Here is a 21,513-nt window from a genome sequence, read left to right as displayed (position 1 = left end):
CTGTAATTCCATGGGCTCTTATCTTGTTAAGCAGCCTTATGTGCAGCACCTTGTCAAAGGACTTCTGAAAATTTAAATACACAACATTCTCTGCATCTCCCTTGTCTAGCCTACTTGTAATTTCCTCAAAAAATTGCACTAGGTTTGTCAGGCAGGATTTTCCTTTAAGGAAACCATGCTGAGTTCTGCCTATCTTGTCATATGCCTCCAGGTACTCCATAACTTCATCCTTAACAATCGACTCCAACAATTTCCCGACCACCAATGTCAAGTTAACAGGTCTATAATTTCCTTTTTGCTTCCTTGCCCCCTTCTTAAATAGCGGAGTGACATTTGAAATCTTCCAGTCCTCCGGAATCAGGCCAGAATCTATCGACTTTTGAAAGATCATTGCTAATGCCTCTGCAATCTTCACTACTACCTTCTTCAGAACACGAGGGTGCATTCCATCTGGTCCAGGAGATTTATCTACCCTTAGACTATTCAGCTTCCTGAGTACTTTCTCTGTCGTAATTGTGACTGTGCATATTTCTCTTCCCTGACACCCTTGAATGTCCAGTATATTGCTGATGTCTTCCTCAGTGAAGACTGATGCAAAATACTCATTCAGTTCCTCTGCCATCTCCTTATCTCCCATTACAATTTTTCCAGCATCATTTTCTATCGGTTCTATATCTGCTCTCACCTTTCTTTTACTCTTTATATACTTGAAAAAGCTTTTAGTATCGTCTTTGATATTATTTGCTAGCTTCCTTTCATAGTTCATTTTTTCCCTCTTAATGACCTTCTTAGTTTCCTTTTGTAAGCTTTTAAAAACTTCCCAATCCTCTGTCTTCCCACTCATTTTTACTTCCTTGTATGCCCTCTGCTTTGTTTTTACTTTGGCTTTGACTTCTCTTGTCAGCCACGGTTGCATCCTTTTTCCATTCGAAAATTTCTTCTTTTTTGGAATATATCTGTCTTGCACCTTCCTCACTTCTCGCATAAACTCCAGCCACTGCTGCTCTGCCGTCCTTCCTGCTAGTGTCCCTTTCCAGTCAACCTTGGCCAGTTCCTCTCTCATGCCACTGTAATTTCCTTTACTCCACTGAAATACCGACACATCAGATTTTGGCTTCTCTTTCTCAAATTTCACAGTGAACTCAATCATGTTGTGATAACTACCTCCTAAGGGTTCCTTCACTTCCATCTCTCTAATCACCTCTGGTTTATTACACAATACCCAGTCCAGTATAGCCGATCCCCTAGTGGGTTCAACAACAAGCTGTTCTAAAAAGCCATCTCATAGACGTTCCACAAATTCTCTCTCTTGAGATTCAGTGCCGACCTGATTTTCCCAATCCACTCGCATGTTAAAATCCCCCACAATTATCATAACACTGCCCTTCTGGCAAGCCTTTTCTATTTCCTGTTGTAATTTGTAGTCCACATCACTGCAGCTGTTGGAGGCCTGTAGATAACTGCCATCAGGGTCCTTTTACCCCTGCGATTTCTTAGCTCAACCCATAAAGATTCTGTACTTTCTGATTCTATGTCAACTCTTTCTAATGATTTAATGTCATTTCTTACCATTAAAGCCAAGCCACCCCATCTACCTACCTGCCTATCCTTCTGATACACCGTGTATCCTTGGATGTTCAGCTCCCAGAGACATGCATCCTTTAAGCCACGTCTCAGTGATGGCCACAATATCATATCTGCCAATCTGTAACTGTACAACAAGATCATCCACCTTATTCCTCATGCTGCGTGCATTTAAGTATAACACCTTAAGTCCAGTATTTGGTACGTTTTGCATTGATTGCACTGCATCTCATCCCATTGGCTGCAAATTTGCTCCATCACCTGCCTGTCCTTCCTGACATCATTACTGTTCACTACCTTAGATCTATTTCTGTTTTCCCTCTCCTCCGCTCCATCATTCTGGTTCCCATCCCCCTGCCAAATTAGTTTAAACCCTCCCTAACAGCTCTATTAAACCTTCCTGCCAGGACATTGGTTTCCCTAGGATTCAAGTGTAACCTGCACCAAAAGAGGTCCCAATGATCCAGAAATTTGAATCCCAGCCCCCTGCTCCAATCCCTCAGCCACACATTTATCCTCCACCTCATTCCATTCCTACTGTTACTGTCGCATGGCACAGGGCAGAAATCTCAAGATTACTACCTTTGCGGTCCTTCTTCTCAACTGCCTTCCTAACTCCCTATATTCTCCTTTCAGGACCTCTTCCCTTTTCCTACCTATGTCATTGGTACCTATATGTACCACGACCTCTGGCTCCTCACCCTCCCACTTCAGGATATCTTGGACACGATCAGAAACATCCCGGACCCTGGCACCAGGGGAGCAAACTACCATCCGGGTCTCCTGATTTCCTCCACAGAATCGCCTGTCTGACCCCCTAACTATTGAGTCCCCTATTACTACTGCCTTCCTCTTCCTTTCCCTACACTTCTGAGCTACAGGTTCAGACTCTGTGCCAGAGGCATGGCCACTGTTGCTTCCCCCAGGTAGGCTGTCCCTCCCAACAGTACTCAAACAGGAGTACTTATTGTCAAGGGGTACAGCCACTGGGGTAACTCTCTAGTACCTGACTCTTCCCCTTCCCCCTCCTAACCGTGACCCACCTGTCTGCCTCCCGTGGCCCCGGTGTGACCACCTGCCTGTAACTCCTCTCTATCAACTCCTCGCACTCCCTGACCAGACGAAGGTCTCGAGCTGCAGCTCCAGTTCCCTAACACGGTCCCTTAGGTGCTGCAGCTCGGCACATCTGGTGCAGATGTGGACATCTGGGAGGCTAGGAGACTCCAGAACCTCCAAAAATCTGACACCGAGAACAACAAGCTGCCCTCACAGTCATACTTCCCCTTTCCTGAAATAACAGGAAAAACTGAAACCTAAACCTACCTTGCCTCGTCCGCTTCCGCCTAAGCCCGCTGAGCCAAAGCCGTTAAGCCTTCACTCTGTTCCTCTGATCCTCCGACTTCCTTCTCCAAGTTAATGACTCCTTGGCTTGCATCTTCGGAAACAACTCTATTTCTACCTTTCATATCTTTATTTTTTTCTTTCAGGGTTCTTTTGAAGACCCTGACCTGAAGTTACGTGCAAGCTTCGGTTCTTTGCAGGAATGGGACCCGTTCTCAGGGTTGCACAATTAGCTGCTATTTGACATGCCAAGGGTTTGGCCTGAGAGTCTCGATCGTGTTCGGAAGCCTATGATCTTGAGGCCTGGAGACGGGCGGATCGCGGGTCGGTGTCATGGCCAGAGACTCGTGTGTCGTCGGGGAGGCCGGAGAATCTTTTGCTGTGAGTCCGAGGACCCCAGGTCTTTGTGATCTTCGGACACAAAGCTCGAAAAAAGCGACGAAATGGACTTTTAACATCATAAACCAGTGGGTTCTTGTTATGTCTCCCACCCGCTGTGAAAATGGGGGACGCCACCCTCTCCCTTACCAGGGAGAGAGAGAGCTTGTGCAGTGTCAAATTCAGACGAAATGCGAAGCTTTGGGGGTAACTGCATGGTCTGTGTCTTTGCTATCGCTTAGCACACGCTCAGGTTCGGTGATTGTACCAATGCTCATTTAATTTTGCTGGTGGGGGGAGGGGATCATTGCACACGGGAGGGGGGAGCTGGGGGGGTCATTGGGGTTCTCACGTTCTTTGGGGCACTTCTCTGTTTTCGTGGATGTTTTGCAAAGAAAAAGCATTTCAGGATGTATATTGTATACATTTCTCTGACATTAAGCTTGAACTTTGAACCTTTGAACCTTTGAACCTTATTGAAAGCCAAGCAACTGAACCTTCTTGACCAACCTCCCAAGTGGGACCTTTATAAATGCCTTGCTAAAGTCCATGTAGACAACATCCACTGCCTTGCCTTCATCTACTTTCCTTGTGACTACCTTGAAAAACACTGTAAGATTGGTTAGTCATGACCCACCATGCACAAAGCCATGCTAACTCTCCTTAAATCAGTTCATGCCTATCTATGCAAATTCTTTGCGTATATATCCAGTCCCTCAGAATACGTTCCAGTAACTTTCCATGACTGACGTCAGGCTCACAGTCCCATAATTCCTGGTTTAATTTTAGAGTTTCCTGAACAGTGGAACAACATTGACTGACCTCCAATCCTCAGGTACCTCACCTGTTGCTAAGGGTAATTTAAATATCTCTGCTAGAGCCCCAGCAATTTCTGGTTTTGAGCCTGGAGGTCCGGGTGTGGATGTTATGTAGCCTCCTCCCTGATTGGAGTGGGACAAACAGTCCATGAACAGGGTGGGTGGGATCCTTCATGATGTTGCTTGCCCTTTTCCAGCACCTTTCTGTATATATGTCCTTGATAGCAGTTAGACTGATGGAGGTGATAAGAGGGGCAGTTTTGACTACCTGTTGTAAAGCCTTCTTGTCTACAGTAGAGCAGATTCCTCACCAAGCAGTGATTCAGCAGGGTGTTCTCTACCACACACCTGTAGAATGTTGTTGTATGAATGTACATAGTCCAGCTCTTTTCAGCTTTCTCAGAAAGGAACTGGTGAGGCTTCTTGATGGTGTAGAGTATATTATGCGACCATGAGAGAACCAGGGGAAACAGCCCCAGCCTATCCAGTCTCTCCTTACAATTCAAGCCCTCCAGTGTGAAGGGCAGCTTAAATTTTATGTTGCAATGCAGAGTGGAGTGGGCTGTTCCATCCCTTTCAACCATGGCGCTCCAGCAACCTCACAGCCCTGAGTATCGCTAACCTAGTCACAGAACAATTTACAATGACCAACTAACCTACATGGAATACCTTTGGACTGTGGCAGGAAGCTGGAATACCCAGGGAAAACCCATGGATTCCATGGGAAGGACGTACAGTGACTCCTTACAGAGGACTGCAGAAATGAACTCCAAACTTTGACGCCCCCAGCTGGAGTAGTGTCTGTCTAACTGCTATGCTACCGTGACTGCCAAAGGTAGGTACTTGGTTCCACTTTCTACTGAGTTACCCACACCAGGCAATGCTAAACCTATGCCGAATGAACTGATTTGGAATGCAGTACTCAAACCCAGACATCAGCCCTGGCCCACGTCCAGTGTGGTTATATTCTACAAGTAAGGCCCATCCACCACTCAGACAGAATTACAATTTCACTTGTTCATCCTGCTCTATGTCAGAGAAAATGCATTAAATATAAACAAGTCTGACAGGGGCCTACACCTTAAAGATAAGGGTGATCTGAGCAACAGTGGAATAACCTGTTCTAGGGTATCAATGCTTTTGACGTGCAGCTAATTTTAATCAGGCTCAATGAACTGTGACAAGTCTTGTTTCCAAGGCAACCTTGTGTATTTTTCCTTATTATGTTTTTTCCTTTACACTGCGGTCGAGCATTTTCACTTGCTGCATCACCGTCCAGTATGGAAGCACCAACGTAGAGGATCAGAAAGGGCTGCGGAGGGTTGTACACTCAGCCAGCCCTATCATGGGCACCAGCCTCTTCACCATCGAGGACATCTTCCAAAGGCGGCTCAAGATGGCGGCGTCCATAATGAAGGCCCCAACCTCTGGGACATGCCTTCTTCTTATTACTACCATCAAAGAGGAAGTACAGGAGCCTGAAGACACACACTCAACAGCTTAGGAAAAACTTGTTCCCCTCGGCCAGCAGATCTCTGAATGGTCCATGAACTCATCAACACCACCTTAATATTTTAATGAACAAACAGTCAATGCCTCGGCTCCAAACATCAGCTATTTATTCAGTTCCACAGATGCTGCCTGACCTGCTGAGATCCTCCAGCACTTTGGGTGTGCTGTTCTGGATTTCCAGCATCTGCAGAATCTCTTATGTTTCTCTCACTCTTTGGTTCTCTTTTTAGAGTCATAAAATCAGAGAATCACAGGGAAGTACAGTACTGAAACAGGCCCTTCAGTCCATCTTCAGTCTACCTAACACACTGCCTTAGGTGAGGCTCGAACTCGTGACCTTCAGATCACTAGACCAATGCCTTAACCACTTGGCCACGCAATTTTATATATATATATATATATATATATAAATTTAAATATATATATATTAAATATAATTTAATATATATTAATATATATTTTTAAATTATTATATATATATAAAATTCTTAATGTACCTGAAATTTATAGCAATCTAAATCTATTGCACTGTACTGTTGCTGCGAAAGAAAAATTTCACAACATATGTCAGTGATGATAAACCTGATTCTGATTCTGTCTGTGTACTGCTTACAAAGACAAATGTCAGCAAAAAATAATCTCCATTTCTGACTTATCTTTTATTTGATGTTGATCCATTGCTCTAAATTAAGTTGTGCACACCACCTTTCTAAAGTTATTGATTATTACAGTATGGAGACAGGCCGTTGAGACGGTTCTGTTGATCTGGGTGCACAAAGAGCCTCCTCTCACCTCTTTCCATTCCCCTCTGTCAACGGTGAGGAAGGTGAATGCAATGTTGGCATTCGTTTCAATATAAAAGCAAGGATGTAATGCTGGGGCTTTATAAGGCATTATTCAGATCTCACTTGTAAACAGTTTTGGGCCCCTTATTTAAGAAACAACGTGCTGATATTGGAAAGGGTGCAGGAGAGGTTCACGAGAATGATTCCAGGAATGAAACGGTTATCATATAAGCAACTATTCAAGGCTCTGGGCCTATATGTGCTGAGATTTAGAAGAATGAGAGGGGATCTCATTGAAAGCTTTCGCATGTTGAAAGGCCTAGATAGCGTGGATGTAAAGAGGATGTTTCCTTTGGTGGGGAGGGGTGCTCTAAGACCAGAGGGCACAGCATCAAAGCAGAGAGACATCCCTTTAGAAGAGTGATCAGGAATTTCTTTAGGCAGAGGGTGTTGAATCTGTGGAATTCATTCAGTCAGGCAGCTGTGGATGTTAAGTAACTAGGTGCATTTAAGGTGGACGTTGGTGGGTTCCTGATTTGGAAACATAGAAAACCTACAACACAATACAGGTCCTTAGGCCCACAATGCTGTGCTGAAGACGTACTTACTTTAGAAGTTACCTAGGGTTACCCATAGCCCTCTATTTTTCTAAGCTCCATGTACCTATCCAGGAGTCTCTTAAAAGACCCTATTGTATTCACCTCCACTAACGTCGCCGGCAGCCCATTCCAAGCCCTCACTACTCTCTGCGTAAAAATCTTACCCCTGACATCTCCTCTGTACAACCTCCAAGCACCTTAAAACTGTGCCCTCTCCTGGTAGATATTTCAGCCCTGAGGACAAGCCTCTGACTATCCATATGATCAATGCCTCTCATCATCTTATACACCTCTATCAGGTCACCTCTCATCCTCCGTCGCCCCAAGGAGAAAAGGCCGAATTCACTCAACCTATTCTCATAAGGCATGCTCCACAATCCAGGCAACATCCTTGTAAATCTCCTCTGCACCCTTTCTATGGTTTCCACATCCTTCCTGTAGTGAGGTGAAAAAACTGAGGACAATACTCCAAGTGGGATCTGACCAGGTTCCTATACAGCTGTAACATTATCTCTCGGCTCTTGAACTTAATCCCATGGTTGATGAAGGCCAATACACCATACACCTTCTTAACCACACAGTCAACCTGCGCAGCAGCTTTGAGTGTCCTATGGACTCAGACCCCAAGATCCCTCTGATCCTCCACACTGCCAAGAGTCTTACCATTAATACTATATTCTGCCATCATATTTGACCTACCAAAACGAACCACTTCACACTTATCTGGGTTGAACTCCATCTGCCACTTCTCGGCCCAGTTTTAAAGTGACAGCCCTCCACACTATTCAAAACACCCCCAAAATTTGTGTCATCAGCAAATTTACTAACCCCTCCCTGCATGTCCTCATCCAGGTCATTTATAAAATTCACAAAGAGTAAGGGTCCCAGAGCAGACCCCTGAGGCACTCCACTGGTCACCAACCTCCATGCAGAATATGACCCGTCTACAATCACTCTTTGCTTTCTGTAAGCAAGCCAGTTCTGGATCCACAAAGCAATGTCCCCTTGGATCCCATGCCTCCATACTTTCTCAATAAGCCTTGCATGGGGTACCTTATCAAATGCCTTGCTGAAATCCATATACACTACACCTACGGCTCTACCTTCATCAATATGTTTAGTCACATCCTCAAAAAATTCAGTCAGGCTTGTAAGGCACAACAGGCTTTTGACAAAGCCATGCTGACTATTCCTAATCATATTATGGCTCTCCAAAGTTCATAAATCCTGCCTCTCAGGATCTTCTCCATCAACTTACCAACCACTGAAGTAAGACTCACTGGTCTATAATTTCCTGGGCTAACCCTACTCCCTTTCTTGAATAAGGGAACAACATCCACAACCCTCCAATCCTCTGGAACCTCTCCATTCTCATTGGTGATGCAAAGATCATCGCCAGAGGATCAGCAATCTCCTCCCCCACCCTCCCACAGTAGCTTGGGGTACATCTCATCCGGTCCTAGCAACTTAACCAACTTGATGCCTTCCAAAAGCTTCAGCACATCCTCTTTCTTAATATCTACATGCTCAAGCTTTTCAGTCTGCTGTAAGTCATCCCTACAATCACCAAGGTCCTTTTCCGTAGAGAATACTGAAGCAAAGTTTTCATTAAGTATCTCTGCTATTTCCTCCGGTTACATTCAGATTCAGATTCAGATTCAGTTTATTGTCATTTAGAAACCACAAATGCAATGCAGTTAAAAAATGAGACAACGTTCCTCTAGAATGATATCACAAAAGCATATGATAAAACAGACTACACTAGAAAATCCACATAACATTTGGCAATCCCCAATCCAGAGTCCGGAGAGGCTGCTGCATATTAATATCGCGCTACCGTCTTAGCGCATTCCCCAGAAAAGAGCTCCAAATCCACCAGACAAACAAGACCAAAAACTAAAGCTACAAGACCTGCACAAAACCACATAGTTACAACAGTGCAAAGAATTGCATAATTGATTTTAAAAAAACAGACCATGGGCACAGTAAAAATAATCCAAAGATGTTAAAGGACTGTAAGTTCTACATAAGGACTACATACACACTTTTCCACTGTCACTGTTGATTGGTCCTATTCTCTCACGTCTTATCCTCTTGCTCTTCACATACTTGTAAAATGCCTTGGGATTTTCCTTAATCTTGCTTGCCAAGGTCTTCTCATGGTCCCTTCTGGCTCAACTAATTTCATTCTTATGCTCCTTCCTGGATGCCTTATAATTTTCTAGATCTCTATCATTACCTAGTTTTTTGAACTTTTCATAAGCTTTTCTTCTTGACTAGATTTACAACTGCCTCTGTACACCATGGCTCCTGTACCCTATCATCCTTTCCCTGTCTCATTGGAACATACCTATGCAGAACACCACACAAATATCCCTGAACATTTGCCACATTTCTGCCATACATTTCTGCAAGAATGTCTGCTCCCAAGTTATGCTTCCAAAATCCTGCCTGATAGCTTCATATTTCCCCTTACTCCAATTAAATGCTTTCCTAACTTGTCTTTTCATATCCCTCTCCAATGCTATGGCAAAGGAGATAGAATTATGATCACTATCACCAAAATGCTCTCCCACTGAGAGACCTGACACCTGACCAGGTTCATTTCCCAATACAAGATCAAGTACAGCCTCTCCTCTTGTAGGCTTGTAGGCTTATCTACATATTGCATCAGACATTTTTTTCTGAATACACCTAACACCATCCCATCTAAACCCCTTGCTCTCTGGAGATGCCAATCAATATCAGGTAATTAAAATCTCCCGTCATAACAACCCTGTTATTATTGCACTCCAATTTTTCAAGGTATGAAAGATTATGGGAGAAAGCAGGAGAATGGGGTTAAGAGGGAAATGGTTCAGCCATGATGAAATGGCAGAGCAGACATGATGGAATGATCCTGCTCCCATGTTTTATGGTCCTATGGTCACTGTCAATGTCTTTGTGTCTTCCTTTTGTTAAGATAGTTTTAACATAAATTCAGAAGAAAGGCCTGGAAATCTACTTCTGTATCTTTTCCCAAAAACCCTATGGACAACTACACTATCCATAGGGTTGCCATGAGTAATTGGCGACTCGATGGCACTCAACTACAGCAGCATAAGTTCACTAATCTCATTGAAACATCCTTCAATGAGAAAATGGGAAATGCAGGAGACTGGGGTTGAGAGCGAAATGAATCAGCCATGATGAAATTGCGGAGCGGACACCATAAGACCATAAGACATAGGAGCAGAATTAGGCCATTCAGCCCACTGAGTCTGCTCTGCCATTCCACCATGGCTGATCCCAGATCCCACTCACCCCATACACCTGCCTTCCCACCACATCCTTTGAAGCTCTGACCGATCAGGAAACTATCAACTTCCACCTTAAATATATGCACAGACTTGGCCTCCACCGCAGTCTGTGGCAGAGCATTCCACAGATTTACTACTCCCTGGCTAAAAAAATTTCCTCCTTACCTCTGTTCTAAAGAGTTACCCCTCAATTTTGAGACTGTGCTCTCTAATTCTAGATACCCCCACCATAGGAAATATCCTCTCTACATCCACCCTATCTAGTCCTTTCAACACAATGGGCCAAATGGCCTAATTCTGTTCCTATACCTTAAGTTCTTTTGCCTGTCCTAGCATGTGGTGGGCTTTGGCAGAGTGGGCGGATGAGATCAACGGTGAGATCCAACGGCAAAGAAGGTGGTTCTGCAACACTTGGTGCAGAGCGAAAGGGGTGACAAGGAACAGAAGATGTCATGGTCATCCACTGGAACCAAGGAAGACCCCAGTTTGTGGCGACTACTCGTAATACTGGACACAGACTTCTAACTTTGAAAGAGAGGAACTTCCCCAATGGAATGGCTCTTTCCACTTTAAAAACTCTCCCGCACAGGTTGCCCATCATTGTTGGATATGACGGACAACCAACATGTATGTATGCATGTACAGTGCCTCCTTTGTTTGCAAATACTGCTTTCTGCTGAATCAGGAATTAGTTTTAGAATAGTTTAATTAAACCATGACAGTAAATTGAACTTGAAATCCAAGTTCCTATATTTTTACATGTGTTTAGCCAGAGTAAACATGAAGAAGCTACAATTATTCTTGGCTTGGGTAAGGTCCAGGGCACACAGATTGGAAATGATGGCTAGAAGATAGTGGAAAATGGGAGAATCAGAATTAAAATCATGATCAGGTTTAATAGAGAAACAGAGAAAACCAACAGCACAATACAGGCCCGTCAGCTCACAAAGCTGTGCCGAACATGTCCTTACCTTCGAAATTACCCAGGGTTACCCATAGCCCTGTATCCATTTTCTAAGCTCCATGTATCATCCAGGAGTCTCTTAAAAGACCATATCATTTCAGCTTCCACCACTGCCACCGGCAGCCCATTCCACACACTCACCACTCTCTGCAGAGAGAAAGTCAGAGTCTTTTTCCCAGGGCTGAAATGGCTAGCATGAGAGGGCATAGACTTAAAGTGCTTGGAGGTAGGTACAGAGGAGATGTCAGGGGTTAGTTTTTTAACCCCTGACATCTCCTCTGTACCTACTTCCAAGCACTTTAAGTCTATGCCCTCTCGTGCTAGCCATTTCAGCCCTGGGAAGAAGACTCTGGCTATCCACACAATCATCTTGTACACCTCTGTAAGGTCACCTTTCATTCTCCGTCACTCCAAGGAGAAAAGGCCGAGTTCATTCAACCTGTTTTCATAAGGCATGCTCCCCAATCCAGGCAACATCCTTGTAAATCTCTTCTGCACCCTTTCTATGGTTTCCACATCCTTCCACATGTAGTGAGGGGCCCAGAACAGAGCACAGTACTCCAAGTGGGGTCTGACAAGCCCTTAAGCTCAATCCCACGATTGATGAAGGCCAATACACCATACTCCTTCTTAACCACACAGTCAACCTGCACAGCAGCTTTGAGTGTCCTATGGACTCAGACCCCAAGATCCCTCTGATCCTCCACACTGCCAGAGTCTTACCATTAATACTATATTCTGCCATCATATTTGACCTACCAAAATGAATCACCTCACACTTTTCTGGGTTGAACTCCATCTGCCACTTCTCAGCCCAGTCTTGCATCCTATCAATGTCCCACTGTAATCTCTAACAGCCCTCCACACTATCCACAACACCCACAACCTTTGTGTCATCAGCAAATTTACTAACCCATCCCTGCACTTCCTCATCTAGGTCATTTATAAAGATCACAAAGAGTAAGGGTCTCAGAACAGGTCCCTAAGGCACACCACTGGTGACAGCCCAGCACATCTGTAGATGCGAACTTCCCACTATTCAGGACATCTACAAAGACAGGTGTGTAAAAAGGGCCTGAAGGATCACTGGGGACCCAAGTCACCCCAACCACAAACTTTTCCAGCTGCTACCATCCGGGAAACGGTACCACAGCATAAAAGCCAGGACCAACAGATTCTGGGACAGACTGAAAAATTCATGCTGATACAACTGTATCTCTTAGTTATATTGACTATCCAGTTGTACATAATATTTATTATAAATTACTATAAATTGCACATTACACATTTAGACAGAGACATAATGTAAAGATTTTTACTCCTTGTGTATATGAAGGATGTACGTAATAAAATCAATTCAATTCAATGCGGCAAATGTCTGATCAAGTTCGCTTAGCCCTCACTAACACACCCGCGAATGCTTGCTAAAATGGCTGATAGTCTGCACTCAGCCAGGCAGTTGTGCCTCATCCCTCCTGCTTTCCCTACCTCAATAAGCCCGGTCAGCAAGGCTGGCCGAGGCTGTGAACCAGACGCCAGGTCTGTGTTTTTACCAGGCTCACTTTGGTATGAACACTAGGAAGTGCTGATGGTCTTGCAGCTTTGACTGTGCCAGTGTATCGGAACATCAGAGGTCTGTGAACACTGTGGCTTCCAGCTGCCAGTGATGTCTACTGTTCATTATGGACACCCTTTCAAGGCGACGCTTCCTGGGTGACAGAGGTGCTCAAGTGAGTGTGCTGTCAACGTCACCTATTGATCAGAAGGCAAAGTGATGAAACCTCACTGGAGGCTGCGAATGGCCGCAGGATCCAGGTTTACGGGACACGATGGGTGATGCTCTGCTTCAGTGGGTGATATTACACATGGGTCTTCATCCTGGCTAAAGAGGCTAGACCACTGCTCGGTGCAGATTTCCTGTGTGCCCAAGGACTATTGGTCAATCTTAAGAACTGCCGGCTTGTGGATGTCAAGGATTTTGGGTTGTTGTTCTGCTCTCCCGTAAGTTCCCCACAATGGTGCTGTCAAGCACTACACAACCGCATGCAAGCCTACCTGACTGCTAGACAAAGTCCCAAATTTCACCAACTCTACATTCTTCACTACAGTTGTAGAACATGGGGTCAAGCACCACATCTCCACAAGTGGCCCACCTGTCCATGTCTGTGCGCGTAGACTGGACCCAGAAAAGCTGGCAACCGTGAAGGCTGAACTTGCCAGCACGGAAAGACTTGGGGTTGTATGCTGGTTGAATAGCTCCAGGGTTTCATCCCTGCACATGGTCCCAAAGTCCACTGGTGGTTGCTGCCCGTGTGGCGATTACCAACGCCTTAACGAGGTCACCACTACCGATCGTTATCTGGTGCCACGTATCCGAGGCTTATCGGCGTGTTTAGCAGGAAGGTTAATTTTTTCCAAAGTCGATCTAGTTAAGTGTTACAATCAGGTGCCTGTGTGCTCTGAGGACATTCCCAAAACAGCTGTGATAACCCCGAATGGACTTTTTGAGTTTCTGCACATGCCATTAGGGCTGAAAAATGTAGCACAGACTTTCTAATGGCTGATGGACTCTGCATTGGAATTTAGAAAGATGAGAGGGGATCTGATAGAAACATATAAGATTATTAAGGGATTGGACGCAGTAGAGGCAGGAAACATGTTCCCGATATTGGGGGAGTCCAGAACCAGAGGCCACAGTTTAAGAATAAGGGGTAGGCCATTTAGAATGGAGTTCAGGAAAAACTTTTTCACCCAGGGAGTTGTGGATCTATGGAATGCTCTGCCTCAGAAGGCAGTGGAGGCCAATTCTCTGGATGCTTTCAAGAAAGAGTTAGATAGAGCTCTTAAAGATAGCTGAGACAAGGGATATAGGGAGAAGGTAGGAACGGGGTACTGATTGTGGATGATCAGCCATGATCATATTGAATGGCGGTGCTGGCTTGAAGGGCCGAATGGCCTATTCCTGCACCTATTGTCTATTGTCTATTAAAACTCTTAGATTTTCCTTTTGCTTACCTGGATGACATATTTGTTGCCAGTGCATCCCAATTCAAACACATATCTCATTCCGTACACTTTTCAAGTGCTTAAACCAACACCAGATTCATTATTAACCCTGCTAAGTGCCAGTTTGGGTTATCAGCCACTTATTTTCTCAGCCATCCCATTTCCGCAGAAGGCTTGAAACCCTTCCCATCGGAAGTGGTTGCTGTTGTGGATTTCCCACTGCCCCACACTCAAAACAAATGACAGGAGTTTTTAGGTATGGCTAATTCCTAACACCGCTTCATTCCGCAAGCTGCAGAACTTGTGTTCCCCCTGTATAGTGGCTTAAAGGCAACACCCCTCATCAAGTGCTTGACTGGTCAGTGGATATGACCAGGGCATTTGATGATACCAAACGAGCTCTTTCCAATACAACCCTACTGGTGCACGCGCTCCCCAATCTATAGCCATTACTACTGACGCTTCAGACTCTGCTGTGGGTGCTGTGCAAAAACAGTTGGTCAGAGGTGTGTGACAGCCATTTGCCTTCTTCATTCGGCAGCTCTGTCCACTCCCCCCCCCCAGCCAAAACGAAGAACAGCACGTTTGGCCCTGAGCTTCTTGGTCTCTCTCTGGTTATTTGCCATTTTCTTTTTCTTCTAGAGGTTCGGCATTTCATAGTGTTTGCTGAGTTCAGAGTTTACAACTGATGTACAACATATCAAGGGAAAAAGTAACTCTGTGGCTGACTGCCTCTCACAATGAGTCGTTGAGACCGTACACATAAGGGTTGACTATGCCAACATGGCAGCTGACCGAGCCACTGATCGAAAGGTCCAGGCTTGCAGGACAGCGGTCACAGGCCAGCGGTTGGCTGACTTTAAGTTCAGTGGAGCTGAGATTTCTCTCCTGTGCAATGTCTCAACCTGCCACTCTTGCCCCATCGTGCCCACAAACTGGAGACGGACTGTTTTCAGCTCCATACATGGCCATTGGCATCTTTTGAGGTCCCTGAGCAACAGTTTGACCATGTCAATGTGGACCTTGTTGGTCCGTTTCCCCCCTCCGAGGTTTCATGCACCTTCTTACCATGGTGGACTGTACCACCAGATAGCCAGAGGTATCCCTCTAGCATCGAAGACGGCCACAGACATGGCTCAGATGTCTATCAGCATCCGGGCTGCTTTGTTCGGAACCCCATCTGATAGTTTCTCTGGCCGCGGGCCCCAATTCATATCGGACCTCAGGGTTGTGACGGCCCAGAACCTCAGCGCTCGGCTACACCACACCACGACTTCTCAGCCACAGTCCAATACCCCAGGCGAGTCGTTTCACAGTTCCTTAAAGGCTGCTCTGAGGGCTTCCCTGACCAATTAGTGTTGGCATGATCGTCTCCCATAGGTCCTGCTGGGGCTCAGAACAGCTCTAAAAGAGGACCCGCAGTCGTCCACGACTGAGTTGGTATATGGGCAGCCGTTACAAGTGCCAGATGATTTTACTCCTGACTCCACAACACTCTGGTTGGTCTCTCAACAGCCTCTCCACCCTCCTCAGTAAATTCAATTCCTTTACAGCTATTCCTATGCTCCATCATGGCGTACAGCACGCTTGGGCTCCTGCTGACCTACATTCTGCCTTATTTGTTTTCAACTGCTGTGGTGCACAGTAAAATCCCCTTGGGCCCTCTTACGAAGGCCCATTCCACATTTTGCAATGGAGAGAAATGACTTTTATCATAGTTAAGAGGGGGTAAACCTTATTGTGTTTCGGAAGATCACCTTAAACCAGCCCAGCAAGATATGAAGGATTCTGCTACCATGAATCTGTCATCACAACATGACCATAGTGTGTCAACACACCCCTGAATGAGCCAGGGGCACCTGCTGTTTCTCCACCCATGGAACACAGGACCCGAGACGGGCGGCTCATCAGGCTTCAGGCAGGCTCACACTGCAGGTTTTAGTGAATTCTGGGGTGAGGAGGCTGTGTAAGGTAACATAAAAAACCTGCAGCACAATACAGGCCCTTAAACATGTACTTACTTTAGAAATTACTTAGGGTTACCTATAGAACCCTATTTTACTAAGCTCCATGTACCTATCTAGGAGTCTCTTAAAAGACCCTATCGTATCCGCCTCTACCACCGTTGCCAGCAGCCCATTCCACGCACTCACCACTCTCTGTGTAAAAAACTTACCCCTGACATCTCCTCTGTACCTACTTCCAAGCACCTTTAAACTGTGCCCTCTTGTGCTAGCCCCTTCAGCCCTGGAAAAAGCCTCTGACTATCAATGCCTCTCATCATCTTATACACCTCTATCAGGTCACCTCTCATCCTCCGCCGCTCCAAAGAGAAAAGGCAGAGTTCACTCAACCTATTTTCATAAGGCATGCTCCCCATCCAGGCAACATCCCTGTAAATCTCCTCTGCACCCTTTCTATGGTTTCCACATCCTTCCTGTAGTGAGGTGACCAGAACTGAGCACAGTACTCCAAGTGGGGTTGACCCGAGTCTTATATAGCTGTAACATTACCTCTCGGCTCTTAAACTCAATCACACAGCTGATGAAGGCCAATGCACCTTATGCCTTCTTAACCACAGAGACAACCTACACAGCAGCTTTGAGTGTCCTATGGACTTGGACCCCAAGATCCCTCTGATCCTCCACACTGCCAAGAGTCTTATCATTAATATTATATTCTGCCATCATAATTGACCTGCCTAAATGAACCACCTCACACTTATCTGGCTTGAACTCCATCTGCCACTTCTCAGCCCAGTTTTGCATCCTATCGATGTCCTGCTGTAATCTTTGACAGCCCTCCACACTCTCCACAACACCTCCAACCTTTGTGGCATCAGCAGATTTACTAACCCAACCTTCCACTTCCTCATGCAGGTCATTTATAAAAATCACAAAGTCAAGGGGTCCCAGAACAGATCCCTGAAGCACACCACTGGTCACTGACCTCCATGCAGAATATGACCCATCTACAACCACTCTTTGCCTTCTGTGGGCAAGCCAGTTCTGGATCCACAAAGCAACGTCCCCTTGGATCCCATGCCTCCTTACTTTCTCAATAAGCCTTGCATGGGGAACCTTATCAAATGCCTTGCTAAATCCATATACACTACATCTATGGCTCTACCTTCATCAATATGTTTAGTCACATCCTCAAAAAATTCAATTAGGCTCGTAAGGCACAACAGGCTTTTGACAAAGCCATGCTGACTATTCCTAGTCATATTATAGCTCTCCAATGTTCATAAATCCAGCCTCTCAGGATCTTCTCCATCAACTTACCAACCACTGAAGTAAGACTCACTGGTCTATAATTCCCTGGGCTATCTGCCCTGCCCTTTTTTGAATAAGGGAACAACATCCACAACCCTCCAATCCTCCAGAACTTCTCCCATCCTCAGTGATAATGCAAAGATCATTGCCAGAGGCCCAGCAATCTCCTCCCTTGCTTCCCACTGCAGCCTGGAGCTACATTTTGTCTGGTCCTGGTGACTTACCCAACTCGATGCTTTCCAAAAGCTCCAGCACATCTTTTTCCTTAATATCTACATGCTCAAGCTTTTCAGTTCTCTGCAAGTCATCCCTACAATCACCAGGATCCTTTTCCATAGTGAATACTGAAGCAAAATATTCATTAAGTACCTCTGCTTTCTCCTCCAGTTCCATACACTCTTTTCCACTGTCACACTTGATTGGTCCTACTCTCTCACGTCTTACCCTTTTGCTCTTCACATACTTGTAGAATGCCTTGGTTTTGCTTAATCCTGTCCATCAAGGCCTTCTCATGGCCCCTTCTGGCTCTCCTAATTTCATTCTTAAGCTGCTTCGTGCTAGCTTTATAATCTTCTAGATCTCTATCATTACCTAGTTTTTTAAACCTTTCATAAGCTTTTCTTTTCTTCTTGACTAGATTTACACCACCACGGCCTATGTACACCACAGTTCCTGGACCCTACCATCCATTTCATGTCTCATTGCAACATACCTATGCAGAACCTGTGCAAATATCCCCTGAACATTTGCCACATTTCTTCTGTACATTTCCCTGAGAAATTCTGTTTCCAAGTTCCTGCCTGATAGCTTCATATTTCCCCTTACTCCAATTAAACGCTTTCTTAACTTGTCTGTTCCTATCCCTCTCCAATGCTATGGCAAAGGAGATAGAATTGTGATCACTATCTCCAAAATGCTCTCCCACTGAGAGACCTGACACCTGACCAGGTTCATTTCCCAATACCAGATCATGTACAGCCTCTCCTCTTGTAGGCATATCTACAAACCTTCCTGAACACACCTAACAAACTCCACAAACTTCACTCTAGGGAGATTCCAATCAATATTTAGGAAATTAAAATCTCCCACCACAACAACCATGTTATTATTACTCCTTTCCAGAATCTGTCTCCCTATCTGCTCCTTGATGTCCCTGTTACTATTGGGTGGTCTATAAGAAATGACCAGTGATAGTTATTGACTCCTTCCTGTTGCTAACTTCAAGCCACAGAGACTCCGTAGACAATCCCTCCATGACTTCCTCCTTTTCTGCAGCCGTGACACTATCTCTGATCAACAGAGCCACGCCCCCACCTCTTTTGCCTCCCTCCCTGTCCTTTCTGAAACATCTAAAGCTTGGCACTCTAAGTAGCCATTCCTGTCCCTGACCAATCAACTCTCTGTAATGGCCACAACATTATAGCTCCAAGTACTGATCCACGCTCTAAGCTCATCTGCTTTATTCATAATACTCCTCGCATTAAAATAGACGCATCTCAAACCATCGGTCCGAGCGCATCCCTTCTCTATCACCTATCTATCCTCCCTCTCGCACTGTCTCCTAGCTTTCTCTATTTCAACCACCCCTTCCTCCATCACTTCAGTTCGGTTCCAGCCCCCCAGCAATTCTAGTTTAAACTCTCCCCAATAGCCTTTGCAAACCTCCCCGCCAGGATATTGGTCTCCCTGGGATTCAAGTGCAACCTGTCCTTTTTGTACAGGCCCCACCTGCCCCAAAAGAGGTCCCAATGATCCAGAAATCTGACTCCCTGCCCCCTGCTCCAATCCCTCAGCCACACATTTATCTTCTACCTCATTCTATTCCTATACTCACTGTCCCGAGATTACTACCTTTGAGGTCCTGCTTCTCAACTTCCTTCCAAACTCCCTGTAGTCTGTTTTCAGAACCTCCTCTCTTTTCCTACCTATGTCATTTGTACCAATACATACCACGACCTCTGGCTGTTCTCCTTTCCACCTCAGCATATCGTGGACACAATCAGAAACATCTCTGGCACCTAGGAGGCAAACTACCATCCATGTTTATTTCCTACGTTCACGGATACAAGTCATAGAATTGTTCTGTGATTGGGTTTGTGGCTATATTTGTGGACGATATGAAGATAGGTAAAGTGGAAAGTAGTGCTGAGGAAAAACAGAAAAATAGAGGGCCATGCAGTAGGGTAACTCTAGGCATTTTCATGGTCAGCAAAACTTTGAGGGCCAATGGGCCTGTATTATGCTGTAGATTTCCATGTTTCTATGTTCTATGATGCACGAGTCCCTTTGCACCAAGTACCAGACTATTATGCAGCCAGTCAGGATGCTTTCAACAGTACATCTGTACAAGTTTGCTTGTGTTCAGTGACAAGCTGAACCTCTTCAACTTGCTAGGGAAATAACAACAGCTTACCTGTCGCTTGGCGTGATCGCTGCTCTCCCCGGGCATGTTGTGCGCGCTATTGATGAGGGTCTGGGCGATATGGAAGTAGTAGATGCTGATGATACTGAGGGGAATGAGGTAGTAGACGAGGAATATGAGCACGGAGTGGATTTTTGGGTGCAGCGTGTTGGAGAGCGGGTAAGGCACACAGGCGCTGAAGGTCTTGTTGGTGTTAAAGTGGTGTTGCACCACCTGTGCATACACTGCCTCTGGAATGGCAAGGGCCACGGAGATCACCCATATGGTGGCTGCCTTCAGACAGGTGTGGAGGACAGCGCTGGACTCCTGGATGTCCATAGGGTTCACAATCGCTTTGTACCTGGAGCAGAAAGAGCGGAATGCAAGTTGAACTCACCAACGTCCCAGATAAAAACCTCCTCAGCTGGTTCCTCCCATCAATGAGTTCACAGCGGGGTCAAGGGTTATAGAGCATTTTGGCTCATATCTGCCAAAATGTCCATCTAGGCTAGTCCAATTTTCCTCTATTTTGGCCATATCCTGGTAAAGATTATCTTTTGAAGATGAAACACAAGAGATTCTGCAGATGCTGGAAATCCGGAGTGACACATACAAAATGACAGAGGAACTCACCAGGTCAGGCAGCATCTATAGAGGGGAATAAAAAGTCAACAATTTGGGATGTGACCTTAATTGGGACTGGAAAGGAAAGGGGAAGAAGCCTAAATGAGAAGGTGAGGGGAAGGAAAGGAGTACAAGCTGGCAGGTGATAGGTGAGGCCAGGTGGGAGGGGAGGGATGAAGTAAGAAGCTGGGATGCGATAGGTGGAAGAGATTAAGGGCTGAAGAAGAAGGAATCTGATAGGAGAAGACAGTGGACTTTGGTTTCTACCCCCTTCCTTTCCAGTCCTGATTAAGGGTTTTGGCAAGTAGCATTGACTGTTATTCCTCTCCATAGATGCTGCCTGACCTGTTGGTTACTCCAGCATTTTGTTTGTGTTGCTTTTAAAGATTAGCTTTATTTCTCACATGTACATTGAAACATTGAAATATCCAGTGAAAAGAGTCATTTATTCTTACAAACAACTCAGACCCAGAAATTGCTGGGGGCAGCCCACAAGTGCCACCATGCTTCCAGCACCAACATAACATGCCCCCAACTTCCTAACCCTAATCCATTGGAATGTGGGAGCACCTAGCGGAAACCCATACAATCTCCTTACAGACAGCAGCAAGAATTGAGCCCCAAATGGTGACTGCTGGCACTGAAAGCATTACGCTAACTGCTGTGCTTCTGTGCTGCCCTAACCCTCGAGGCATGAGGTTTCAGAGGTTGGAATTTAGAAAGACACTGAAAAAGAAAAAGGATCTCGATAGATCAGGCAGCATTTGAGCAGGAAAATGGACGGTCAACCCCAAATGTCAACAGTCCACTTGGTGCACTGCCTGATACACCAAGACCTCAGGCGTTTTGTGTATTGCTCCTTCTAAACCCTTCCTATCCGTGTGCCTGTCCAAATAGAGTCAGGAGCACATTTGAAGTCTATCAAAT

At 45.4% G+C, this 21,513-nt stretch overlaps 1 protein-coding gene across 1 annotated transcript in view; it reads right to left on the bottom strand.

Annotated features, from left to right (window-relative positions):
- nmbr (neuromedin B receptor) overlaps positions 1-21,513 on the bottom strand; it is a 62,385-nt gene that overhangs the window by 17,703 nt on the left and 23,169 nt on the right. The window contains exon 2 of the mRNA XM_073050253.1: positions 19,975-20,323. Within this exon, the coding sequence (XP_072906354.1) occupies positions 19,975-20,323 (349 nt within the window). The remainder of the gene's footprint in view (positions 1-19,974; positions 20,324-21,513) is intronic.

This window comes from Hemitrygon akajei, chromosome 7, assembly GCF_048418815.1.
Source record: "Hemitrygon akajei chromosome 7, sHemAka1.3, whole genome shotgun sequence".
NCBI classification, from domain to species: Eukaryota; Metazoa; Chordata; class Chondrichthyes; order Myliobatiformes; family Dasyatidae; genus Hemitrygon; species Hemitrygon akajei.
Note: the sequence above shows the minus strand (reverse complement) of the source record. Positions and strands in the feature narration are given on the sequence as shown.